This window comes from Suncus etruscus, chromosome 3 (assembly GCF_024139225.1).
Source record: "Suncus etruscus isolate mSunEtr1 chromosome 3, mSunEtr1.pri.cur, whole genome shotgun sequence".
In the NCBI taxonomy this organism is placed as follows: Eukaryota; Metazoa; Chordata; class Mammalia; order Eulipotyphla; family Soricidae; genus Suncus; species Suncus etruscus.
In genome coordinates this window covers 152,251,361-152,273,117 of record NC_064850.1, presented here as the reverse complement: position 1 = coordinate 152,273,117, position 21,757 = coordinate 152,251,361, and the positions used below count along the sequence as shown (strand labels likewise).

The window sequence follows — 21,757 nt, the reverse complement described above, 5'->3', positions numbered from 1 at the left end:
AAGAGTCATTTCTGAGCACAGAATCAGGAAGTTAGGTGTCACCTTTGAGTGCCAGCAGTTGTAGTCCCAAAACAAAAACAAACAAAAAGGTAAATTTGTTGAGTAGATGTCTAATGGGAACCTGATAAAAGGAACAACACAAAATAATGATAAAAAGGAAGCTTTGATAAGAATAGGAAAAGGCGGTGCCGGGTGAGGTGCCACAAGCAGTAGGGTGTTTGCCTTGCCCGTGCTAACCTAGGACGAACCGTGGTTTGATTCCCCAGCATCCCATATGGACCTCCAAACCAGGAGGTAACTCCTGAGCATCACCAGGTGTGGCCCACCCCGCTCCCCAAAAAAAGAATGGGAAAAGAGAATTTTCCTTGTTTTGTCAATTCATATCAGATTTGTTCCTTCTTTCCACAAAGTCATAGAATTGAGAAAGATGGCTGCATACAGGTGGGAAATGTGCATCACATGAAGACAACACACTCTTACCCTAGACCAGTTTGTTCTGCCACCACTGTTCCATTATATAAATGCTCCAGTAACCTAACAGAAGGTCTAATTAGTTCTATTTCCACAGTGAGAATTTCAAGACAGGTACTTCCCAGCTACCAAAACAAACAAACAAAAAAAAAGAACAAAAAACACCCAAATATTATTACATCAACTCATTTTAGGAGTGAAAGAAAGCTTATTCACTATCCATTATCGAGTCCTTTATATTAAGGAAACATAAAAGAGACAAAATCATTTCATGAAATTTCACTATCAATAATTTACAACAGAAACTGAGGTATAACAGTTATGCTTACAAATACATTATACAAATTACCACTTCACATAATTCATTACCCAATGAAGACATTAAAAAATGATAGGTGACATAATTGCTAACTAAAATTACAGGAAGAAACTCTCCTAGATCAATCTTCAGTGAGCTCCTATACCATTAATCCATAAAGAACAGTAAAAGGCAATATTCATTTAACAGATGAGAGTTCCTTGACAAGATAGCAGATATTTAATTCTCTAGACACATTTTTTCTCCATCGAACAAAGGCACTTGACATATGAAATGAACAGTTAATTCAGGTACTGCCCTAGGCAACTGCTACTTTCCTAAAGTTAGATGAAGTGGTCAATAGTTTGAATTAATTCTTCTGAATCAACCTGATACATATATCAATATGTTGTAAGTTTTCTATTTTTGGCAGATGGTGTAACTAAGAAGAAAAGATAATGTTCATGTCCACAGTGAATTGGCAGACAAGGCAGTCAAAGATGCTTTCTTGGCACACTGATGACTATGGAATTGTACATAATTATAGAAAAATTAATCTTTCATATAGATTTAAGTATTAATGTTCATTCCTCTTCTTATCTTTTCTTACTTTTTTGTTTTTTCCCAAAGCTTTAGATGATTCTTCCTGAAAATAAAAACAATCAATGTAGGAGCTCTATATTCATATTGGCTTCAAGGTTTAAATGTAATCATATAAGAATATACCTAATTATAAAAGAATGAGTACCTAATTTTAGTTTTATAAGATTATTTTCATTTATCATCTATTTTACTATTTCCACTAAAATAATCAATATAGTAAAAAAATTTATTGAGTAATTTATGGGTTAGTAATTTCTTTCTTTTTTTTTTTTTTTTTTTGGTTTTTGGTCCACACCCGGCATTGCTCAGGGGTTACTCCTGGCTGTCTGCTCAGAAATAGCTCCTGGCAGGCACAGGGGACCATATGGGACACCGGGGTTCGAACCAACCATCTTTGGTCATGGATTGGCTGCTTGCAAGGCAAACGCCGCTGTGCTATCTCTCCGGGCCCGGGTTAGTAATTTCAATATGATTTAATCTACTATCTACATTCCACAGTAGGGTATTAAAGTTCACATAAAATAAACATTAACATATTGATATAAACAAAAAATAACTCTATATATAAGAAAAAAAGCATACCCAGGGAAAGGAGGATGCTTTGACACCAGTCCAATATAGAATTAGCTCTAACTTTCCTGGGCCTCAGGTTTTACAAAGTGAAAATTACAGGCCAGAGTGACAGTTCAACAGGTTGTAGTAGCGTAAATGCTTTTCTTGAGGGAGGCCTGAGTTTAAGTTCCTGCACCAACAAAATAACACAAAACAGAGATTGCAGTAGCCTCTCCATACCACCAAGAGTGGAATCCCTTGCTCTGGCCCCCTCCTAAAAAACGGTGGAAATTAGATGAACTTCAAAGATGTTTCCAATTATAAAAATATGAACCTATCATATTTAGGCTTATGATAGAAATTATCTGATCTGACCAAGGACACAATCGACAAACCATACTGCTGAGAGGAGAACTAATAATACTCTAGTATCCTAGTCCAAAAATTTTTCTAATTCACCACATACATTCTGACTCACTATATTCTTTAGGAGGCTAGGGGTTTTTTGTTTTTGTTTTTGTTTTGTATTGTTTTGGGGCCAAACCCGGTGATACTCAGGGGTTACTCCTGGCTATGCACTTAGAAATCACCCCTGGCTTGGGAAACCATATGGACACAAGGAATCGAACCAAGGTCTGTCCTGGGTCAGCCACGTGCAAGGCAAACACCCTTTGCTATCACTCTGGCCCCTGGGAGGTTAGGTTTTTAGGCTACACCCAAAGTTACTCAGGGTTTACTCCTGACACAGGGATCACTTCTGGCAGAGATAAGGGGGCCAAATGCAGTACTGGGGATTAAACTAGAGCCATTCACATAGAAATCAAGTGACTTTTAATCTCTCCAGCCCCTCTTAATTTTCTGTCTTCTATATTTTCACAGGCAATAGTGAGAAACTCTCTAGATATACTATCAAAAACCACTTACTGTGTAATTCTTCTCTACTAGTATATTTCTGGCACAGTTGTTGATATGTTTAAAGCGATCTGGGCCCAGCAGAATGCCACCATACCAGCGTGAGACTACCACCATGACATTCTTCACATTCAAAATCTGTGGTTTTTAGAAGCATAAGCAGATAAGATACATATAGATATGTTAAAACACAGATTTTAATAGACATGAAGTAACCCATTGACAAAGTTTTCCATGAATCAATGCCAGAACCATGTGAATAAGCAGTGAGATTATTAACAATTTAGGGGTTGGAATGTTAGAATGTTGGAAAACAAGCACTATGCTTTAAAATTTTCTTGAACCTCAAACTTTGGGGTAACCACGCAGAGTGAAGGGGAAACCATGCAGACAGGGCTCCAGTAGTTGGTAAATCAAAACATATAGCTTAGCCTTTCTTCACTAGGTCAAATAGCACAAGACCTACTTCTGATGAGATACTACAGGGAACTGAGGCTGCATGCGTAACTGCTGGTGCCTCCCAGTATGGTCTTCCTTAGTTTGACATTTGCGAAATGCTGCCCTTTGAATGAAGCCCATCAGTCTACAGGACTGACCCACATACACAGTTTCTAGCAAGGGGAGGGCCTGGATAGAAAACTAAACCTCCACATACAAAAGCAAAGTAACTATAGCAACTACCTGAGAAAAAAACAATCCATTCTTAAAATTAATGGATAATCAAAGATCACCAGACAGATGAAAATCCAGCAGCATGAAAGAGAAAGGACAAGATAAACAAACTAAAATGGATCAGGAAAAATTTAAGAGGAAGAGTATCTTAAAAATGAGAACTAATTAGTATACTCAGAAACTTTAGAAGATATTATATCTATAAAGCCAGAGAAGTACACTATGAATAAGGAAAAATAGAGAACTAGACAGAATTCTTGAAAATTAAAAATGTAGTTGTTAATTTTTAATAGAAATTTTGAAAGACAATCAAGGATGTATTTCAGAGCATATACAATGAGATGGGCAACTTGATTTTAAAAAGAACATTCTGGTTCTAGAAGGCCATCTAACTAATATAATATTTATAAATACAAAACAAAGAAAATAAAGGAAATATAACTTCCACTCCTCTAAAAAGCAATTTTTCTGGATTCAAAAAAATGTCTATGGTTAATTAAAGAGTTTGAAAGCAAAGTCACTATCACTAGTGCTTTGTTTTCTGCCTCATAACCAGTAGTTAACATTTTCTCTCGAAGTTTGAAGTTAGTTTAATTAAACCAATAGATCCAAATGTTACACAGATTAAATGGCTGACTTATTCCTAAGAGGAGCTCGGTTCTGCTAAGAAATTTTATGGCTCCTAGAACAGGAGTCAAAAGGTTTAATTAACACTTACCTCCATGAGGTGTAGAAGACGTCCACCAGCAGCTGTTTCCCCATCATCCTCATAGTCCTGTAAGAAGGTCTGCTTATCCTCACAATATATTCTATAAAAACACAGAACAGTGTCAACTGTAATGAAGTAAAGGTTACTTATTCTTACCTGTTACTGATCTATTTGAATACTATCAAAAACAACACATTTGGGGCCGGGAAGGTGGCGCTAGAGGTAAGGTGTCTGCCTTACAAGCGCTAGGGTAGGACGGACCGCGGTTCGATCCCCCGGCGTCCCATATGGTCTCCCCAAGCCAGGGGCGATTTCTGAGCTCATAGCCAGGAGTAACCCCTGAGCGTCAAACGGGTGTGGCCCAAAAAAACAAAAAAAAAAAAAAAAAAGAAAAAAAAAACAAAACAAAACACATTTACTTTTTAATAAACCTTCTTAAAATAGGCATTAGGTAGATTTTTACTAATGACTTTCTAAAATGTTTCATTTTTAGTATCTTGTAAAGTTAAAAGTCAAAGTGCCTACTTGAAATAAGAATTCTATATGGAAAGGTGACTTACATAATTGACATTTTCCCTGTTTCATTTAACTTTGACCTATAAGGATATAGAGTAGTCACTGGAAAATATTTATGGAGAATATATTATAGAAACATTATGCATAATTGCTACACCCCACTCTGGAGAGGCACACACGAAAGTGTAGTGCTCTCCTCAAAAAAGAAATTATCTGCCAAAAAGGCCCGCTTAGAGCAGTCAAAATCACTTGACCCTTTGCGTGGATTATTTGGACATAATTTCATAAGGGCTGTAACTATTTCTCTCTTTATTTTAAACCTTTATTAGAAATCAGGCCTTAGTAAATTCTTTCTACTAGAACAGCAATCAAACAGCCAAAAGTCTCCCATTTAATAGCTCCCTGTAATTTTTGCTACCTTGGCGCCTAAATTCAGGCCTTTCCATAAACTTAGCTCATAATAAAGTAATTTTCATTTTTTCCCCAAAACTCTGAAACATTCCTCACATTCCAACTCCCCTGTAATTACGTTTTCCTTCTGTTTTACCCTAAGCAAAGGGAACCCAAAACTAGCTGCTTTTTTCACCTTCAGTTTCAACTCTTTTATATGCTAATTTAAGCTAGAGTCCTTCATTCTTTTCCCAGCCTCTTTGATGTCTAGAATCTGCATCTGCCTTCCAAGTCTCTAACCTTTAAAAGCTGCCAGCTTAAAAAATAAATTTGTCTCCGTTTCTGTAAACGAGAGTCCCCATGCAATCTGCGTGGTTTCATTCATTTCTACAACATATTTTCCGTCGTTCGCCTTCCGTGCACCCACTCTCTCCCCGCGGATTTTTCCCGAAATTCCACGAAGGATCTGTTTGCAGGCGCTGGCGTCTTGCGAACAGGTTTGGCCCACAACAATTGGCGCCCAACGTGGGGCTATTCGGAGAGGGTAAGCTATTTTTCTTTTCTTCTCTTCTATCCTTTCTTTCCTTCTATTTTTCAATTTTAGGACACGGAACTGGCCCTCGTCAAGGTTGCCTAGGAACCCCTGGAAAAGTACCAGGCTATAAGACGAGAAGGTAAACGGGAACATGGGTCAAAATTATTCTAAGTAACAAGTTCTTTCTGATACTATAAAGTATATTCTAAGAGCTAAGAGTTATGCCATATCTCCACAGCAGATACAGCAATTTATTCTATTCTTAGAAACTTATAGCCTCTGGTTTATTGAAAGGGGTACTCTATGTTTGGAAAATTGGCTACTAGTACAGCAGGACATCCAGGACGTATATGAAATGTATGGTCCTGATGCCCACCTAAATCTTATCTATACAATTTGAACAAAGGTTATGGAGATAATTGATGATAAAAAAGAATCAGCCCAAACTACCAGGGCAGAGATAGAATATAGTCATTTTAATCAGCAGTCCAGGCAGAAAACCAATATAAATTCTATGAAAACTAGCAATCAGTGGCTGAATAGAGGAAAGAAAGGCTCAGAACCTTTAACAACTGAAGAGCTGTTTCCTTCTATGGCATCTCTAAACTTAGAAACAAAAAAATCCCCCAAAAGACACCAAGTTAAAGATGAATCAAAATTAGCTTTGGCTACTGTTTCTCCTGTGCTAAAAGTTAAAAAGTTTTTAGAACAAAATAATCTGTATGCTGCATCTTTTCATGCTACTGAGTCTTGTTCTCCTGTAATGTTTGAGAAATATGAAAACACCTCAAAACCACTTGTAACATCTATAAAAATTCAGAACAAAGATATTTTAGGCCACGTGGATACTGGAGCAGACTTTTCCTGCATTGCTGGAAAAGATTGGCCCCACCCTTGGGCAGTGGAACACGTTCCATTCCCTTTGAGGGGTCTAGGATTGCCTAAAAGTGTTCTAAAAAGTGCTGTAGTCCTACCTTGAAATAATGGTGTAAGCAAAGGAAATTTCCAGCCCTATATTCTACCTCATTCATCGTATACTATATGGGGAAGAGATGTGCTGAAAACTGTCTAAAAATCATAATTAATAACATTTTTGCATATCTAATGTATAAATTCTTTTCATAAGTCTCTGCTCAAATGTTTTCTTTTTATAAATATGTGTGTATCCGTAAAAGTTGCAGGTCATATCTAATGCAACAAAAGTAAAAATTCGCCAATTAAAAATTTATAAAGGTAAACAAATGAACTTAATTTTTTCTATTTCTCTTCAAAAACTTCCCTTTTTAACTAAGAGTCGACTCTTCTATTTTCTTCTAAAAAGGCCTTATCTTATCTTTTCCTAAAACAATTTTTTATTAATAGCCAGCAAAAATCTGGCGGGAATAATTTGGAAACGTCCAAAAATTTCCCACAATTTTTCTCATCTCATCTTTTACCTGCACCTATAAGTTTGTCAATTTATGTGCTGTGTGAATCTAAAAGTTTGTCTAAGTGTGCATTGAAATTGTGTGTCTGAAGACAATGTGTGAGCATATTACAAATGTGCAATTTTGAAAAAAAAAAAAAAACAGCTTTTTTCTGGGTCAAACCTCGCCTCAGAGAAAAGCAAAGAAAAAAAAGGTGTGTTTGGGCTTTGAATTCAAGCTGCTTCTAGGCCCTGAGGGGGAAGAAAACCTCCCCCACAGAAAGCTCATTGTGGTCACCAGAATGAGAACAAAATTTCTCAAGGTTTCCAAATTTCTCTTTCTAAAAGGTTTTTAATAAATCAAAATTGTCTAATATTGCAGTTAATTAAAATTTAACCATAGTATTAATTTTGTGTATGCATAATATTTTTACAACTTAATTTAAAAAAATTTTTTTTCTTGGTCACATAAATTTATTACTGTGTAATATTATCATTGGTCATAATTATATTAAAACTGGTATCAAATTGTGTTAACTCTTTATTGTTATCTAAAATAATAATACATCAAAAAACTAATTTTTAATCGTCTTTAATAACATCTAGCATTTTATTTACTTATATTTTAATTAAGGGTAATTTTCATTATTTCCATCTCTAAGCCTTTATAAGAAATTTCTAATGTTAACAAATAGCTGGCATATACCACCTGTCGGCACTGGTTTTAATTTAGTTTAATGCCCTCAAGTTTTCAACAAATTTTAGTACCTTTAATTGGAAAAAGGGAACTTATTCCCAAAAAGTCTAAGACTTTAACAATTAATTAATCAGGCCATTTTATTTGTCAGTCTATTAGTGCCAAATTATTTTCAAAACACAAATCTAATGCTTTATATGGTAAAATTCTAGTAATAAAGCATGTTTTTTAACCTCATGATACAGTAATCATAAAATCAAAGCTACATAACTTATTGCAATTTTAAAAATTTACTTGTTGCTCTGTGCTTTCAGCCTCTTTAATCTTTAAATTTATCTTTTGTTTATACTCAATGGCTACCTTAATTTGCATATGTATAAACAAAAATGCCTTCTCTGCAAACCACATTTGCTAACAGCCTTCAGTGGCTGCCCCAAAAAGAAAAATTTTCTCCAATCTTAAAAATATATATGTCTAAAAATATAATTTTAATTTTCAGCTATCTAAAGTTAAAGTTTTTTTTTTTTAGTTAACTTGTATTTGGTAACTACGTTCTATATTTGTTTTATATGCATTTAAAAAATATTTAAGTATAAGTTACTTAACTACAAAAAACTGGTCATTAGTAACAAAAGTTTATTCATGTACTAATTACTCTACCTTATCACGGTAACTCTTACCCAAAAATTTATAGCAAACAAATTAACAGTAATATTCAGCTGTGTTTTCTCCAAAAAAATCATTAAAGTTTTCTTCCTAAATACAGGAGATGTGCCTTCACACAAATGCCAATAACAAATAAGTTACATCAATTTTTTACGTCTTGTTTGCTGCATAACTTTTCATTTACATAACTCAAAAATATTTTCTCTCTATTGTTTCTATAATTTTTTCTATAAATTTGTTTTCTTTTATTTCAATATGTATACAGTATAATCAGGTCAATTATTGCGGTTTTCTTAACAAACATTTTCTCTTCTTTTTAAGTATAAAAATCATTACTTTATAATCTTATTGCTACTATGTTAAAAGTTTTGCTTCTTTTATTTTTCCTTATATTTCTAGCCTCTAAATATACCTACCACCACTACCTTATCTACTTGTTTATAAAATGCATTTAAATATTATAACCTTACATAATTTACCTTGCTTTATAACCAATCTGTACTAATTAATAATTGTAAGTGCTTTTACTTAATTTTTGTATTTCATTGCAAATTAATTTTTATCCTCCCACAGAAAACAAAAATACGTGCACCTCTAAAACAATCTTAGAGTTTTTAAATCTAATCTGCTCAAATCCCACTAATCAATTTAATCCTTTTCAGGAATTAAAACTGCAAAATTATACCAGTCAATTGCATTCCCTTGCAATCAAAGTAACAAAAAATCTTTCTTCCTTTCTTATAGGCAAAAAAAGGTACAGCTCCTTTAACATCCCAAATACAAATAATACAAATTCTCTACCCTCACTTTCTTCTAACAACCTTTGTTTTATAGAACTTCTACAACCTAAGTCCAAAAGGGAAGCATACAGCTCCTCCAAAGCATAATTAAAAGCTATTTAATTTCCCTACAGGTCTCAAAAGTTTCTCTGGAACCCAGTCAAAGTAAAACAATTACCATGCCCCCACTAATTTTTTCACTTAAGTTTTCCAGTTTTCTTCAAAAAACTTCACAGAAACTACTAACGCTATCTGCCTAAGAAGAGCAGTCTCCCTCCTGCATAAAGCTAACAGGCTCACACCCAGCACCCCTGCTGATTTCACCTAACAACTCCAGCTGCATTTTCAACCCCCAGTCCTGTGACTTCTGCAAAAACACCATCACTGATGATCCCTGAAAACTGCCTGGAAACGGATAACGTCACACCCGCAGCTGACCCTAAAAACTGCCTGGAAACAAATAACGTCACACCCACAGCTGAACTTACGAACTCTAAAATTTAAAAACTGAACTTATGAACTTTCAACAAAATATCATCTTTTATTCTTCTAAGTATATGTTTCCTGTTTAGCCTACCTTCTTAAAAGCAGCAACAAAATTTTTATTATCATTGTAATTTGTAACAAAAAAAAATTTTTTTGTATATGTGTTTATAATTTGCAAACCAGCAATTCCCCTTCCAAATATTTCCCAGCAAAAATTGTTTCATATATGCCGTGTTATTACTATTGCTTAAATTGTCCTCTAATTTCCAACTTTTCTATGCTTCTTTATTTTATTATTATTATTATTTTATTTATTTATTTATTTATTATTATTTTATTCTTTATTTTATTTTCATAATAATGTAGTATTACTCAATCTTCTCCTTACAATTCTCTCACTTATAGTATCTTACTTATTTGTTTTTTATTACTCAGTGCCAGTGCACATTCTTAATTTTTTATTGTTACTATAACCTGCTTATATTTTAATTTTCATATAATAGTATATACTTTATACCCTATTTAGCTAAGTATATCATACTCCTAATCCCACCTTGCTTAAAATACTTAAAACTTTTGGCTCTTTTGGTACTGTCACTATTCTTTCTAATTAAACTTATTACAAAAAATAGCATACGTAAGGCGTTTTGCCTCGCATGCAAACAGTAATTCGAACTCCTATTTGGTCCCTAGTGTGCAAAAGGCTATTCTGAGCCCACAGCCATAAAAGCCTAATATTGCCACCAGGTGCCCACAAAAAAAAAAAAAAAAGGGTGAAATGCTACACCCCACTCTGGAGAGGCACACACGAAAGTGTAGTGCTCTCCTCAAAAAAGAAATTATCTGCCAAAAAGGCCCGCTTAGAGCAGTCAAAATCACTTGACCCTTTGCGTGGATTATTTGGACATAATTTCATAAGGGCTGTAACTATTTCTCTCTTTATTTTAAACCTTTATTAGAAATCAGGCCTTAGTAAATTCTTTCTACTAGAACAGCAATCAAACAGCCAAAAGTCTCCCATTTAATAGCTCCCTGTAATTTTTGCTACCTTGGCGCCTAAATTCAGGCCTTTCCATAAACTTAGCTCATAATAAAGTAATTTTCATTTTTTCCCCAAAACTCTGAAACATTCCTCACATTCCAACTCCCCTGTAATTACGTTTTCCTTCTGTTTTACCCTAAGCAAAGGGAACCCAAAACTAGCTGCTTTTTTCACCTTCAGTTTCAACTCTTTTATATGCTAATTTAAGCTAGAGTCCTTCATTCTTTTCCCAGCCTCTTTGATGTCTAGAATCTGCATCTGCCTTCCAAGTCTCTAACCTTTAAAAGCTGCCAGCTTAAAAAATAAATTTGTCTCCGTTTCTGTAAACGAGAGTCCCCATGCAATCTGCGTGGTTTCATTCATTTCTACAACATATTTTCCGTCGTTCGCCTTCCGTGCACCCACTCTCTCCCCGCGGATTTTTCCCGAAATTCCACGAAGGATCTGTTTGCAGGCGCTGGCGTCTTGCGAACAGGTTTGGCCCACAACACATAATAGGCACTCTGAAATGATATAACTGCTTTCAAAGAACCTAATATCTAGTTAAACAATAAAAGGTATATTTAACAAAAAATGAAACTTATAAAATGGGAGCAATAACTATGGTGGACTAAAGTGTTCAACCCGGAGGAGAAGGTAAATCTGAAAGGCAGTAGAGTGTTATACATGAAACCCTGTAAGTAACAGTACTGTAAACCATAGTACAGAAAAAAAAATTAAGCACCTCTATTATTGGCCAGAGAGATAATACAACATTAGGGTGTTTTCCTTGCATGCAGCTGACCCAGAATGGACCTGGATTAGATTCCCAGCATCCCATATGGTCCCCGAGCCTGCCAAAACTATTTCTGAGCACAGAGCCAGGAGTAAACCCTGAGCACCGCAGGGTGTGGCCCCCAAATCCAAAAATAAAAAAATAAATAAAAATAAAATAAAGCACCTCTAGTACAGGCAGATTGATGTCTGGATTGTAGAGATTGTAGAGAACTGGTAGAGGGACATTGGTGGAGGGATCACTGAACACAAGCCAGAAGCAATTTAAAAAAAAAAACAACAAAAACAAAAAAACAACAGCAGCAACAACAAAACCCTAATAAAATGCTAAACATTCAGAATATACAACATAAAGTTATTGTACCAAATAAAGGCCACTCATTTTATTCCAAATAAGGTTCTTCAATTTACTTTGTACCTTTCTAGTTTTATCTGACATTTCTTTGTTTGTTTGTTTGTTTGTTTGTTTTTGGGTCACAACCTGCAGTGCTCAGGAATTAATCCTGCCTCTGCACTCAGAAAACACCCCCTGGCAGACTCAGGGGACCACACGGAATGCCGGGAATCGAACCTGTGACAGTATCATTTTGGCTGCATGCAAGGCAAAAACCCTGCCACGGTACAATCGCTTCAGCCTCCTTTATCCGACAATCCTGACAAAATTAATATATTATTTGTGAAATTGACAGCTAATCAAACACCTATGAATAAGCAGAACCACAAAAGTACTCAAATGAATTAAAACAAAAATTCCAGATCCTAAAACAGAAAAACTGGCAAATGATTTGACTTTTTGATAGTTGAAGAACAAACTTAAAAAGAGGTAATAATGAAGAGGGTGGAGCTGGCTTTCCTGAGAGCTTCTTGCCAGCTTCCAGAAACCACACCTCCAGGTGAACAGACTGACCCAAAGGACAGAGCTAAATAGGACAAACATTGAATCAGGGTTAAAGGTTGGAGGGCAATATTCACGCAAACAACTCCCTTAAAATGGCTGGAATGGCCATACTAATATCATGTGACACAGACTTTACACTTCAAAAAGTTAGAAGTGACAGGAAATAGAGCAATAGTACAGTGTTAGGGAGTTTGCCCTGCATGTGGCCAACCATAGCCCACCAGGGTTTGATCCCTGGCATCCCATATGGTCACAGGAGCCTGGCAGGAGCAATTTCTGAACACAGAGACAGGAGTAATTCCTGAGCATTGCTGGATATGCCCACCCCCCCTCGGCAATGGACATGAATGGACATTTATTAATAATCAAGGGATATCCAGGGGCCGGAACAGTGGTGCAGAGTGTAAGGCATCTGCCTTGCGTGTGCTAGCCTTAGACAGATTATGGTTCAATCCCCAGCATACCATATGGTCCCCCAAACCAGGGACAATTTCAGAGCAAATAGCCATAATCCCTGAGCATCACCAGGTGTGGCTCCAAATAAAACAAAAACAAAAAAATAATAAGGGATATCCACAACAGGAAAAAAAATCACACTCCTAAACATATATGCATGCACCCAATGAGGGACTAGCAAAATAATTAAAACAATTGCTGACAAAATTGAAGTAAGATATAAATAGTAACATGATAATAGGTGGAGAATACAAAATTGCCCTATCACTCCTTGACAGGTGAAATGGGCTAAAAACCTAATAAGAATAAACTAGCTCTCATTCAGCAGTGCTCCACTATTGCTGGGGCTGGGAAATATGCACAAGGAAGTGAACCACTCATTCTGACAGGGGGAGGGAGTAATTGATATAGGCTCCACCCATGACACTGAGCCATTACTGGGGATGGGACAGACTCACATAGGGTGAACCATGCCACCTGACAGGTAGAGGGGGAGGAGGAATTAGATACAGGCCTGACCTGCAAAGCTCCGCCATTTCTGGGGCTAGGATAGGCATGCATGAATGTGAACCATGTCATCTGACAGGTAGAGGGGGAGAAGAAAATTGACACAGGCCAACCAGTAGCACTTCACCATTACTGGGGCTGGGACAGGTGTTCATGGAAGTGAACCAGGCTGTCTGACAGGTAGAGGAAGAGGGGGAATCTGAACCAGGCCCGGACCTCCGCCACACCTTCTGACAGATAAAGGGAAAGGAGAACCCTTGCTGTAGTTGGGCAAGGCTGAGGAGACCTACACCATCTGGCTGGTAAAGGGAGGGAGGAAACTTAGGGCAGGGCCAAACTTCAGCAATGGTAGCCACCATACCCACCTAGAGCCGCACTCCAGAGAAAAAAATCCAGCTCCACGCCATAGGTGACAGAGGAGGACTGAAATTTTAAGGCAGTACACTCCAAACCAAACCACCAAATGCAAAGAAATATGGGTAAACTAAGGAAGACACTAACAACGAGGGATATGAAGAGAAATCCTAGCAAGTTTCCAAGTCCACCAAAATGCACAGGACCAATAGATGAGGACATATAATAGGCAATGGAAGCCATGGCAATAGAAATCAAGGAATCACTAGCCAGCAAGTTTAAGAAATCCATAGATGAACAAATTGACCAACTTAAAGAACTTTTATAGAAGATGAGAGAATCCATAGAAATGGAATTAAAGGAAATAAAAAATGTCTTAGCAAGCCATAATAGCAGAATTACATAGTTGGATAATGCCATAGAACAGGGGTGGCGAACAAGTTCAACACAAAGAGCCAAAATTTTAAACTGTGAGAGTCAGAGAGCCTCACCATGCAATGACCTGCCAAAACAGACAAACACTCACACAAAAGCATATAATTTTAACAATAATATATTAAACATATATTGCATTTTGCCATTTTGAGTAAGGGTAAAAATCCTACAGTGATGGTGAGGGTGTGCTGTGTCCTCCACACTAAGAACTAACGGCAAGATGTGACACAACATGTGACACACGGGTCCCCCGCTTGCTGGCCCATGCAGTGGTTTCCGAGGGATGGGAGACGGGATGACACAGCCTGAGGGCAGGACTACACACTTGGAGATCTCTCCTCAGAGGTTCCTCCTCAGAAGCAGCATAACAAAATCCAAACTTGGCAAATAGCCACAGTATACAAAATAATGATAGGAGGCAAAGAACCACATTCATTTTGGCCAGGAGCCACATGTGACTCGAGAGCCGCGTGTTCGCCACCCCTGGCATAGAAGAACTTGAAGAAAAGCTACAAGCCAAAAACAACAAAACCAATAAGGAAATAAAAGATAAAGCATTGGAAGAAAAAGTTCGGTATTTAATGAACAAAGACAAAATAAATAATCTATGGATTCTTGGAATACCAAAAGGGGAGGAAATAGGAAAAGGGTAAGAAGTGGTGAGGGAAATAATAGCAGAAAACTTACCCACCCTCTGGAAAGAGGCTCAGATGCAAATCCAGGAGGTAAAAAAGATTCCTTAATAAAATAGACCCTAAAAAACCAACACCAAGACATATAGTAATCCAAATGGCACAAAAACAAAGAGAAAGATGAACTCCTTAAAGCAATAAGGAAGAAAAAACCCTCAAGTACAAAGGAAGGAATATAAGAATCAAACCAGGTCTCCCATTTGAAACAATTCAAGCAAGAAGACGGTGGAATGACATATTTAAACAACTGAATGAAAGAAACTTCCAACCTAGAGTCCACTACTCGGCAAAACTCTCATTCATAGGGGAGGGAGGACTAAAACAATCTCAGACAAGAAAAGAACTCACATTATTTGCACAAACAAAACCTATTCTAAATTATCAGAGATGAATTATACAATGCAAACCCCCAATTGTAACAACCACCACCCTATACAATACAACTGCACAAAGCCCTCTCTGTCAATAATCTCCTTAAATGTCAATGGACGAAACTCTCCCATAAAAAGACACATAGTAGAGAATTGAATTAGAAAACAAAAACCGGATTTCTGCTGCCTGCAAGAAACAAACCTACAAGTAAAGGATAGACACAGGCTTAGAATAAAAGGATGGAAATCAATTATTCAAGACAATGGAAAAAAAAAAAAAAACTAGGACAGCCATTCTTATATCAGACCAAATTGTATACTAGAAGACAGTTAACAAAATAGGAAAAAAATGTTTGCACTCAACATGTCAGATATAAGACTGATATTTAGGATATACAAAGCACTCAGAAAGGTGAGCACCAAAAGATCTAATAAAGCCGTAGAAAAACGGGGAGAAGAAATGAATAGACGCTTCTCTGAGGAAGACCAAAAGATGGCCAACAGACACATGAAAATATGCTCACCTTCACTCACCATATAGAAACAAGTTCTTATCTACTAGCGATAAGAACTCATACATTTTACAATACAGGGATGCCTCCCACTTTGAACATATGCCATGTGGACCCAACTTAGACTCCATGTGATTAGACAGTGACTGTCCAACCCCAAACCCTATATCTCAGACATAGAACCAACACAGTTCTCCACAACAGCTCCAGGAACCAAACTCCCTCTGGGACATTCTTAATACTGCTCTGACACCAACATGTACCAGTTTTGATATGACATCCTGACAATGAAGAAATGGCAACAACTTGATCTAAGAAGGTTGTCTTATCTCACCATCTAACAATAAAATGAAATCAGAAGGCATGACATCCTTTGATCTGTGCAAAAGCCAACATCACTAACTACAGAAGACTGACTGTGACAACCATGAATGGGCAAAACTTACCCTGGGACCAATAAAAAAGACTCTAGTCTAGGCTTTGGCCTATGTCCTGTACAACAACCAAGATCTCTAATTACAAAGGTCTGACTGATACAGCTGCAACCAGGTAGAAAAAGAAGTCAAGCTCTCACTGTTTGCAGATAATGTGATACTATATTTAAAAAATCCTAAAGATGGGGCCGGCAAGGTGGCGCTAGAGGTAAGGTGTCTGCCTTGCAAGCGCTAGCCAAGGAAGGACTCCAGTTTGATCCCCGGCATCCCATATGGTCCCCCAAGCCAGGGGCAATTTCTGAGGGCTTAGCCAGGAGTAACCCCTGAGCATCAAAAGGGTGTGGCCCCAAAAAACAAACAAACAAACAAAAATCCTAAAGACTACCAAAAAGCATCTAAAAACAACAGTTTTGTATAGTAAAGTGGCAGACTAAAAAATTAACACATAAAAATCAATCGTCCCAATGACAACAGAAAGGATACCCAATCTACAACAAGGTGTAAAGTGGAGACCTGATACTCTAGTATTCTGGGGGTAAAGGAAGGAGATATGGGATACATGCCGAGAACAGGGGTAGAGGGAAGACAACACTGGTGGTGGGAATGCCCCTCATTCATTGTTACAATGTACCATAAATAATTCTGTGAAAGATGTGTAATGCACTTTGGTCACAATAAAAATAAAATAAAATAAATAAATAAAATAAAACTAAAAAAATCAATTGTCTTCTTATATACAAATAATGGTAGAGAAGAAATAGACATTAAAAAATAATCCCATTCACAACAGTACCAAAGAAATTCAAGTAACTTGTAGTCAACTTAACTAAAGAGGTGAAGTACCTATACATAGAAAACTACAAAACACTGCTTCAGGGAATAAAAGAGGACACAAAAAATGGAGATAAATTACTTTTCATTGATTGGGAAGATCAACAAAATGGCAATACTTCCCAAAGCATTGTACAGACTTAATGCAATCCCTCTAATGATCAAACACTCCTGAAATTCATTTGGAGCAAAAATGCTCATGAATAACTAAAGCAACCCTTCAAAAAAAAAAAAGTGGGGAGGCATCACTTTCCTCAACTTTAAATTGTACTTTAAAGTAGTAGTCATTAAAACAGCATGGTATTGGAATAAAGACAGATCCTCAGACCAATAAAATAGATGAGCATTCAGACAATGACCCCCAAGACCTACAATCAATTAATCATTGATAAAAGGGCAAGAAACACAAAATAGAGGAAGGATAGCCTCTTTTTCAATAAGTACTGTTGGAACAACTGGTCAGTCACATGCATAAAAGCAAAATCAGGCCTCTAACACCATGCATAAAGATGAAATCAAAGTGGATTAAAGACCTTGATATCAGACCTGTAACTATAAGGTATTTAGAAGAAAACATAAGCAAAACACTCCATGACATTAAGACTAAAGACATCTTTAAAGAGGAAACATCACTGTCCAAAAAAGTGGAAGCAGAAATAAACAAATGGGACTACATTAAACTGAGGAGCTTCTGCTCCTCAATGTAAACAGTGACTAGGATACAAAGGCTGTCCATAGAATAGGAGAACTTATTCACCCAATACCCATCAGATAAGGGGCTACCCATCAGATAAGGGGCTAATATCTAAGATATACTAGTTACTGACAGAATTTAACAAGATAAGAACATCTAGGGGCTGGAGCAGTGGCACAAGTGGTAGGGCTAACTTATGATGGACCGTGGTTCAATCCCCCAGCATCCCATATGGTCCCACAGCCAGGAGTGATTTCTGAGCGCATAGTCAGGAATAACCCCTGAGCATCACTGGGTGTGGCCCAAAAACAAAAAAAAAATTTAAAAATCTAATGCCATCAAAAAAAGGGGAGAAGAAATGAACAGACATTTCCTCAAAGAAGAAATGCAGATGGATGAAAGGCACATGAAGAAATGCTTCACATCACTACTCATCAGGGAGATGCCAATAAAAACAACAATGAGGTGTTATCTTCAGCCACAGGACTGGCACACATCACAAAGAACAAGAACAACCAGTGCTGGTGTGGATGCAGAGAGAAAGAAACTTGCATTCACTACTGGTGGTAATGCCGTCTAGTCCAGGTATAAAAAAAATTGTATATTTGTGGAAAACAAATGACTATTTTCAAAAAACTAGAAATTGAGCTCCGATAGGATCCAGCAATACCACTACTAGGGATATATCCTAGGAATACAAGAACACAATACAATATTACACCCTGCACTTCTGTGTTCATTGCTATTTACAATAGCCAAGGTCTGGAAACAATCCATATGCCTGATAACAAATGAGTAGCTAATAAAACTGTGGTACATATATATAATGAAATACTACACAGCTGTTAGAAAACAAATGAAGTCATGAAATTTGCCCTACACATGCATGGACATAGAGACTATTGAAAATAGTCAGTGGGAGAGAGATAGAAACAGAATAGTCTCACTCATTTGTGAGAATTAAGAAAACTAAAAGATTGGTAATAATATCCAGAAACAATAGAGATGTGGGCTGAAACGATCAGCCCATGATATGAAGCTTATAACATAAAGTGGTGAGCACAGTTAGAAAAATAACTGCACCAACAACTACCATGACAATGATAACAGAAAAATAAAATGCCTGCCTCAAAGACAGGCAGGGGGTTGGGAAGGAGTGAAATGGGGAACACTGATAGAAGGAAAGTTATGCTGGTGATGACTGAAACCCAATTACAAACATTTTTTTAAGTATTTTCTAATTACTTTATTAGCATCTGTGCTTTTGAGGTTACTTGGATTTTTATTAATATCTTTATTTAAACACCTTGATTACAAATATAGTTGTAGTTGGGTTTCAGTCATGTAAAGAACACCCCCCTTCACCAGTGCAACATTCCCATCACCAATGTCCCAAATCTCCCTCCTCCTCACTTCCCCCACCTGTAACTTGTATAGCTTGCATCTGTATGTTACAAATAGTGCAGAATACACATTACAATTCACAAAATGTTTAGTGACATTACATTAGTAACTTGCACTTGGCCATAATAAGGAAATTAGGCACGGAAAATAGCAAATACTACAAATTAAAAAATGTTCTGAGAGCTGGTTGCTAAGTTATGCCACTATTTTATTCATATGAGTCACAATGTTTTTAGGGTTTGTTAATACTAAAATTTTGTTATATACCTATATTTTAGATATAATATATTGATATATATTAAATTAAAATGTAAATATGTTAATATATGCATGTGTATTTGAAAATAAAGTATAGCAGTCAAAAGATCATACAGAAGTTAAGACATTTAGCCCTGTCTTGCATGCAGTGTGCCAGGATTCTATCCCAGGTACTAAATATGGCCCTTTGAGCACTTTCAGAAGTGATCCGCAAACACAGAGCCAGGAGTAAGTTCTGAGCAATACTGGTTGTGGCCAAAAACCAATGAACTAGTTGGAGCTCGTGTAAGTTCTCAAAAATTGTTAACCATTAGCTTTTTTAGTTGTGTTAACTTCATTATTTGAATTTTTCTTTCATTATCTCTTTTAATTATGTCTTCCCTCTTCCTTTTCCACTGCCAAATCTGAAGCAATGCTTATGGGAAGATATAATAACTGGTAGTCCTTCTAGTTCCCAATTCTTTTCTGCCATTTTGTAAGCAGGGTGCTTAAAGAAATTATTATTTTTATAAAAGGGATTAATGAAGGGGCATTCATAGTCATAAAGAAATAAACAGGTAAGAGATATCAAATGAGCAAATTTAGCTCTGCCATTTAGCAACTGTGTGATAATCATTTTACTATTGTAGAGTTGGAAAACAATCAGAATTCCCATAAAGTTCTTGGCACAGAATAGGCACTCAATAAACATGGGGTGACTAAATGGTCCTATTAATAGCTTATGGCATACTCTAATCATTAGGAGGAAGTACAGTCTCATCTCTCATTTTCATACTGGTGATCCTAAGATATTTGGAAAACATAAAGTTTCTGTTCAGTGATAGGTTTAATTAGTAAGGTATTATGTGATAAGTGGTCTTATGTTGGTTTTTTTTTGGGGGGGGGTGCCACACCTGAAAATTGTTAAATCATGGAAACGTTTTGTTATATTTTAAACAGGGATACTGGATATATTGAAATGATAGGGGCCCAGAGTGATAATACGGCAGGTATTAGAGTAGTATTTAATCCCTAACATCCCATATGGTCCTCAAGCATTTCCAGGGTGTTCCCTGAGTACAGAGCCTAAGCAACACTAGGTATTGTCCAAAAAAAATTGAAATACTAAACCTTGTGCAGAAAGTAAGCATTTCTAAATACTACCGTTTGCATTAATAGGAGAAAATGGCTCACTTTTCCTCCAACATTTTTAACAATTTTTCACATTAATTGTCTCACTTTTCAAAATGTACATTCAACACATTGTGAGGATCACTCACCTGTATGCATAAATGTTGTGGGTGGCACTAGCTATTTTCTTATTCTCATACAATTTAGCAAGAACCATTTTCACCTTAAAAATAGTAGTAATAGAAATAAATTAATAGGTATTTGTTACTTAATCTATAATTAAATGTTAGAAATATATTAACACATAGACATTAAAAATGGTATACTTAAATTGTTTTTTTAAAGAGTTATTATATATTGAATCCTATTTTTCCAAAGTCTACCCTCATTTTGGATATAGCAATTAGTACATTACATTGATGCAACATTTCAGGCACGAATCAATCAATCAATCAATATTTGAGCCAGTCTTAAGGCACCTCTATATGAAAAAACTTAATCTTTAAAAATAAAATTGTTGCACTTGCTTCGACAGCACATATACTAAAACTGGAATAATATAGAGAAGATTAGGAGGACAATGATAATGAGAGAAATATAATGCCTGTCTTGAAGACAGGTATGAGATGGGAGAGAAGGGAAATGGGGAACATTGGTGGCAGGAAAGTTGCACTGGTGAAGGGCTGTGCATTTTAAAGATGAAACCCAATTACAAACATGTTTGTAATCATGGTGCTTAAAGAAATAAATTATCAATTATCAATAATTTATTAATTATAATTATTAGTAATTTAAATAAATTATTTAAAAAACCAAAAAACTAAGAAGATATAAATGTCCAATCCAAGAACTTAAAGAGGGACTATTATGCTCTTAGAAAAGCTAATGAAGAAATATTATGAACAATTAATTTTATGTTCATAAATGTTATTAAAAATAAAACTTTTTATGTGTTTAAACTATAAAAACTCATTAGTAAATGATTATAAAGTTATAAAATTTTCATATTTTAGTCTTACCAAAGTTTAATGATTAGATATATTACACACAATACACTTAAAACCCTAATTCTTCTCTCTCTGTTTGTGGTTCCTCTTCTACAGGCTTGCAGACACATGGTAACTAACACTGATGACTTCAACTATTAAATAACATATAAAAAGGTTTCTTTATTTTTTTATGCCCTACAATTAACAGTGAACATTTCCTCTTTTTGATGTTTTCTTTATATGAAAAAATACACAGAAATTTTAAATATAAACAAAATTTTGAAACATAAATTCTGAAAATTAAC

The 21,757-nt window shown here is 36.0% G+C and overlaps 1 protein-coding gene across 1 annotated transcript in view; it reads right to left on the bottom strand.

Moving 5' to 3' along the window:
• Window positions 1-1,059: 1,059 nt before the first annotated feature.
• The window catches only part of IMPACT (impact RWD domain protein), a 39,512-nt gene continuing 18,814 nt past the window's right edge, over window positions 1,060-21,757 (bottom strand). The window contains exons 8-12 of the mRNA XM_049769577.1: window positions 20,613-20,686; window positions 4,227-4,317; window positions 3,518-3,538; window positions 2,849-2,974; window positions 1,060-1,415 (exon numbers count right to left, since the gene is read on the bottom strand). Coding sequence (XP_049625534.1) covers window positions 1,347-1,415; window positions 2,849-2,974; window positions 3,518-3,538; window positions 4,227-4,317; window positions 20,613-20,686 — 381 coding nt within the window. The 3' untranslated portion in view covers window positions 1,060-1,346. The remainder of the gene's footprint in view (window positions 1,416-2,848; window positions 2,975-3,517; window positions 3,539-4,226; window positions 4,318-20,612; window positions 20,687-21,757) is intronic.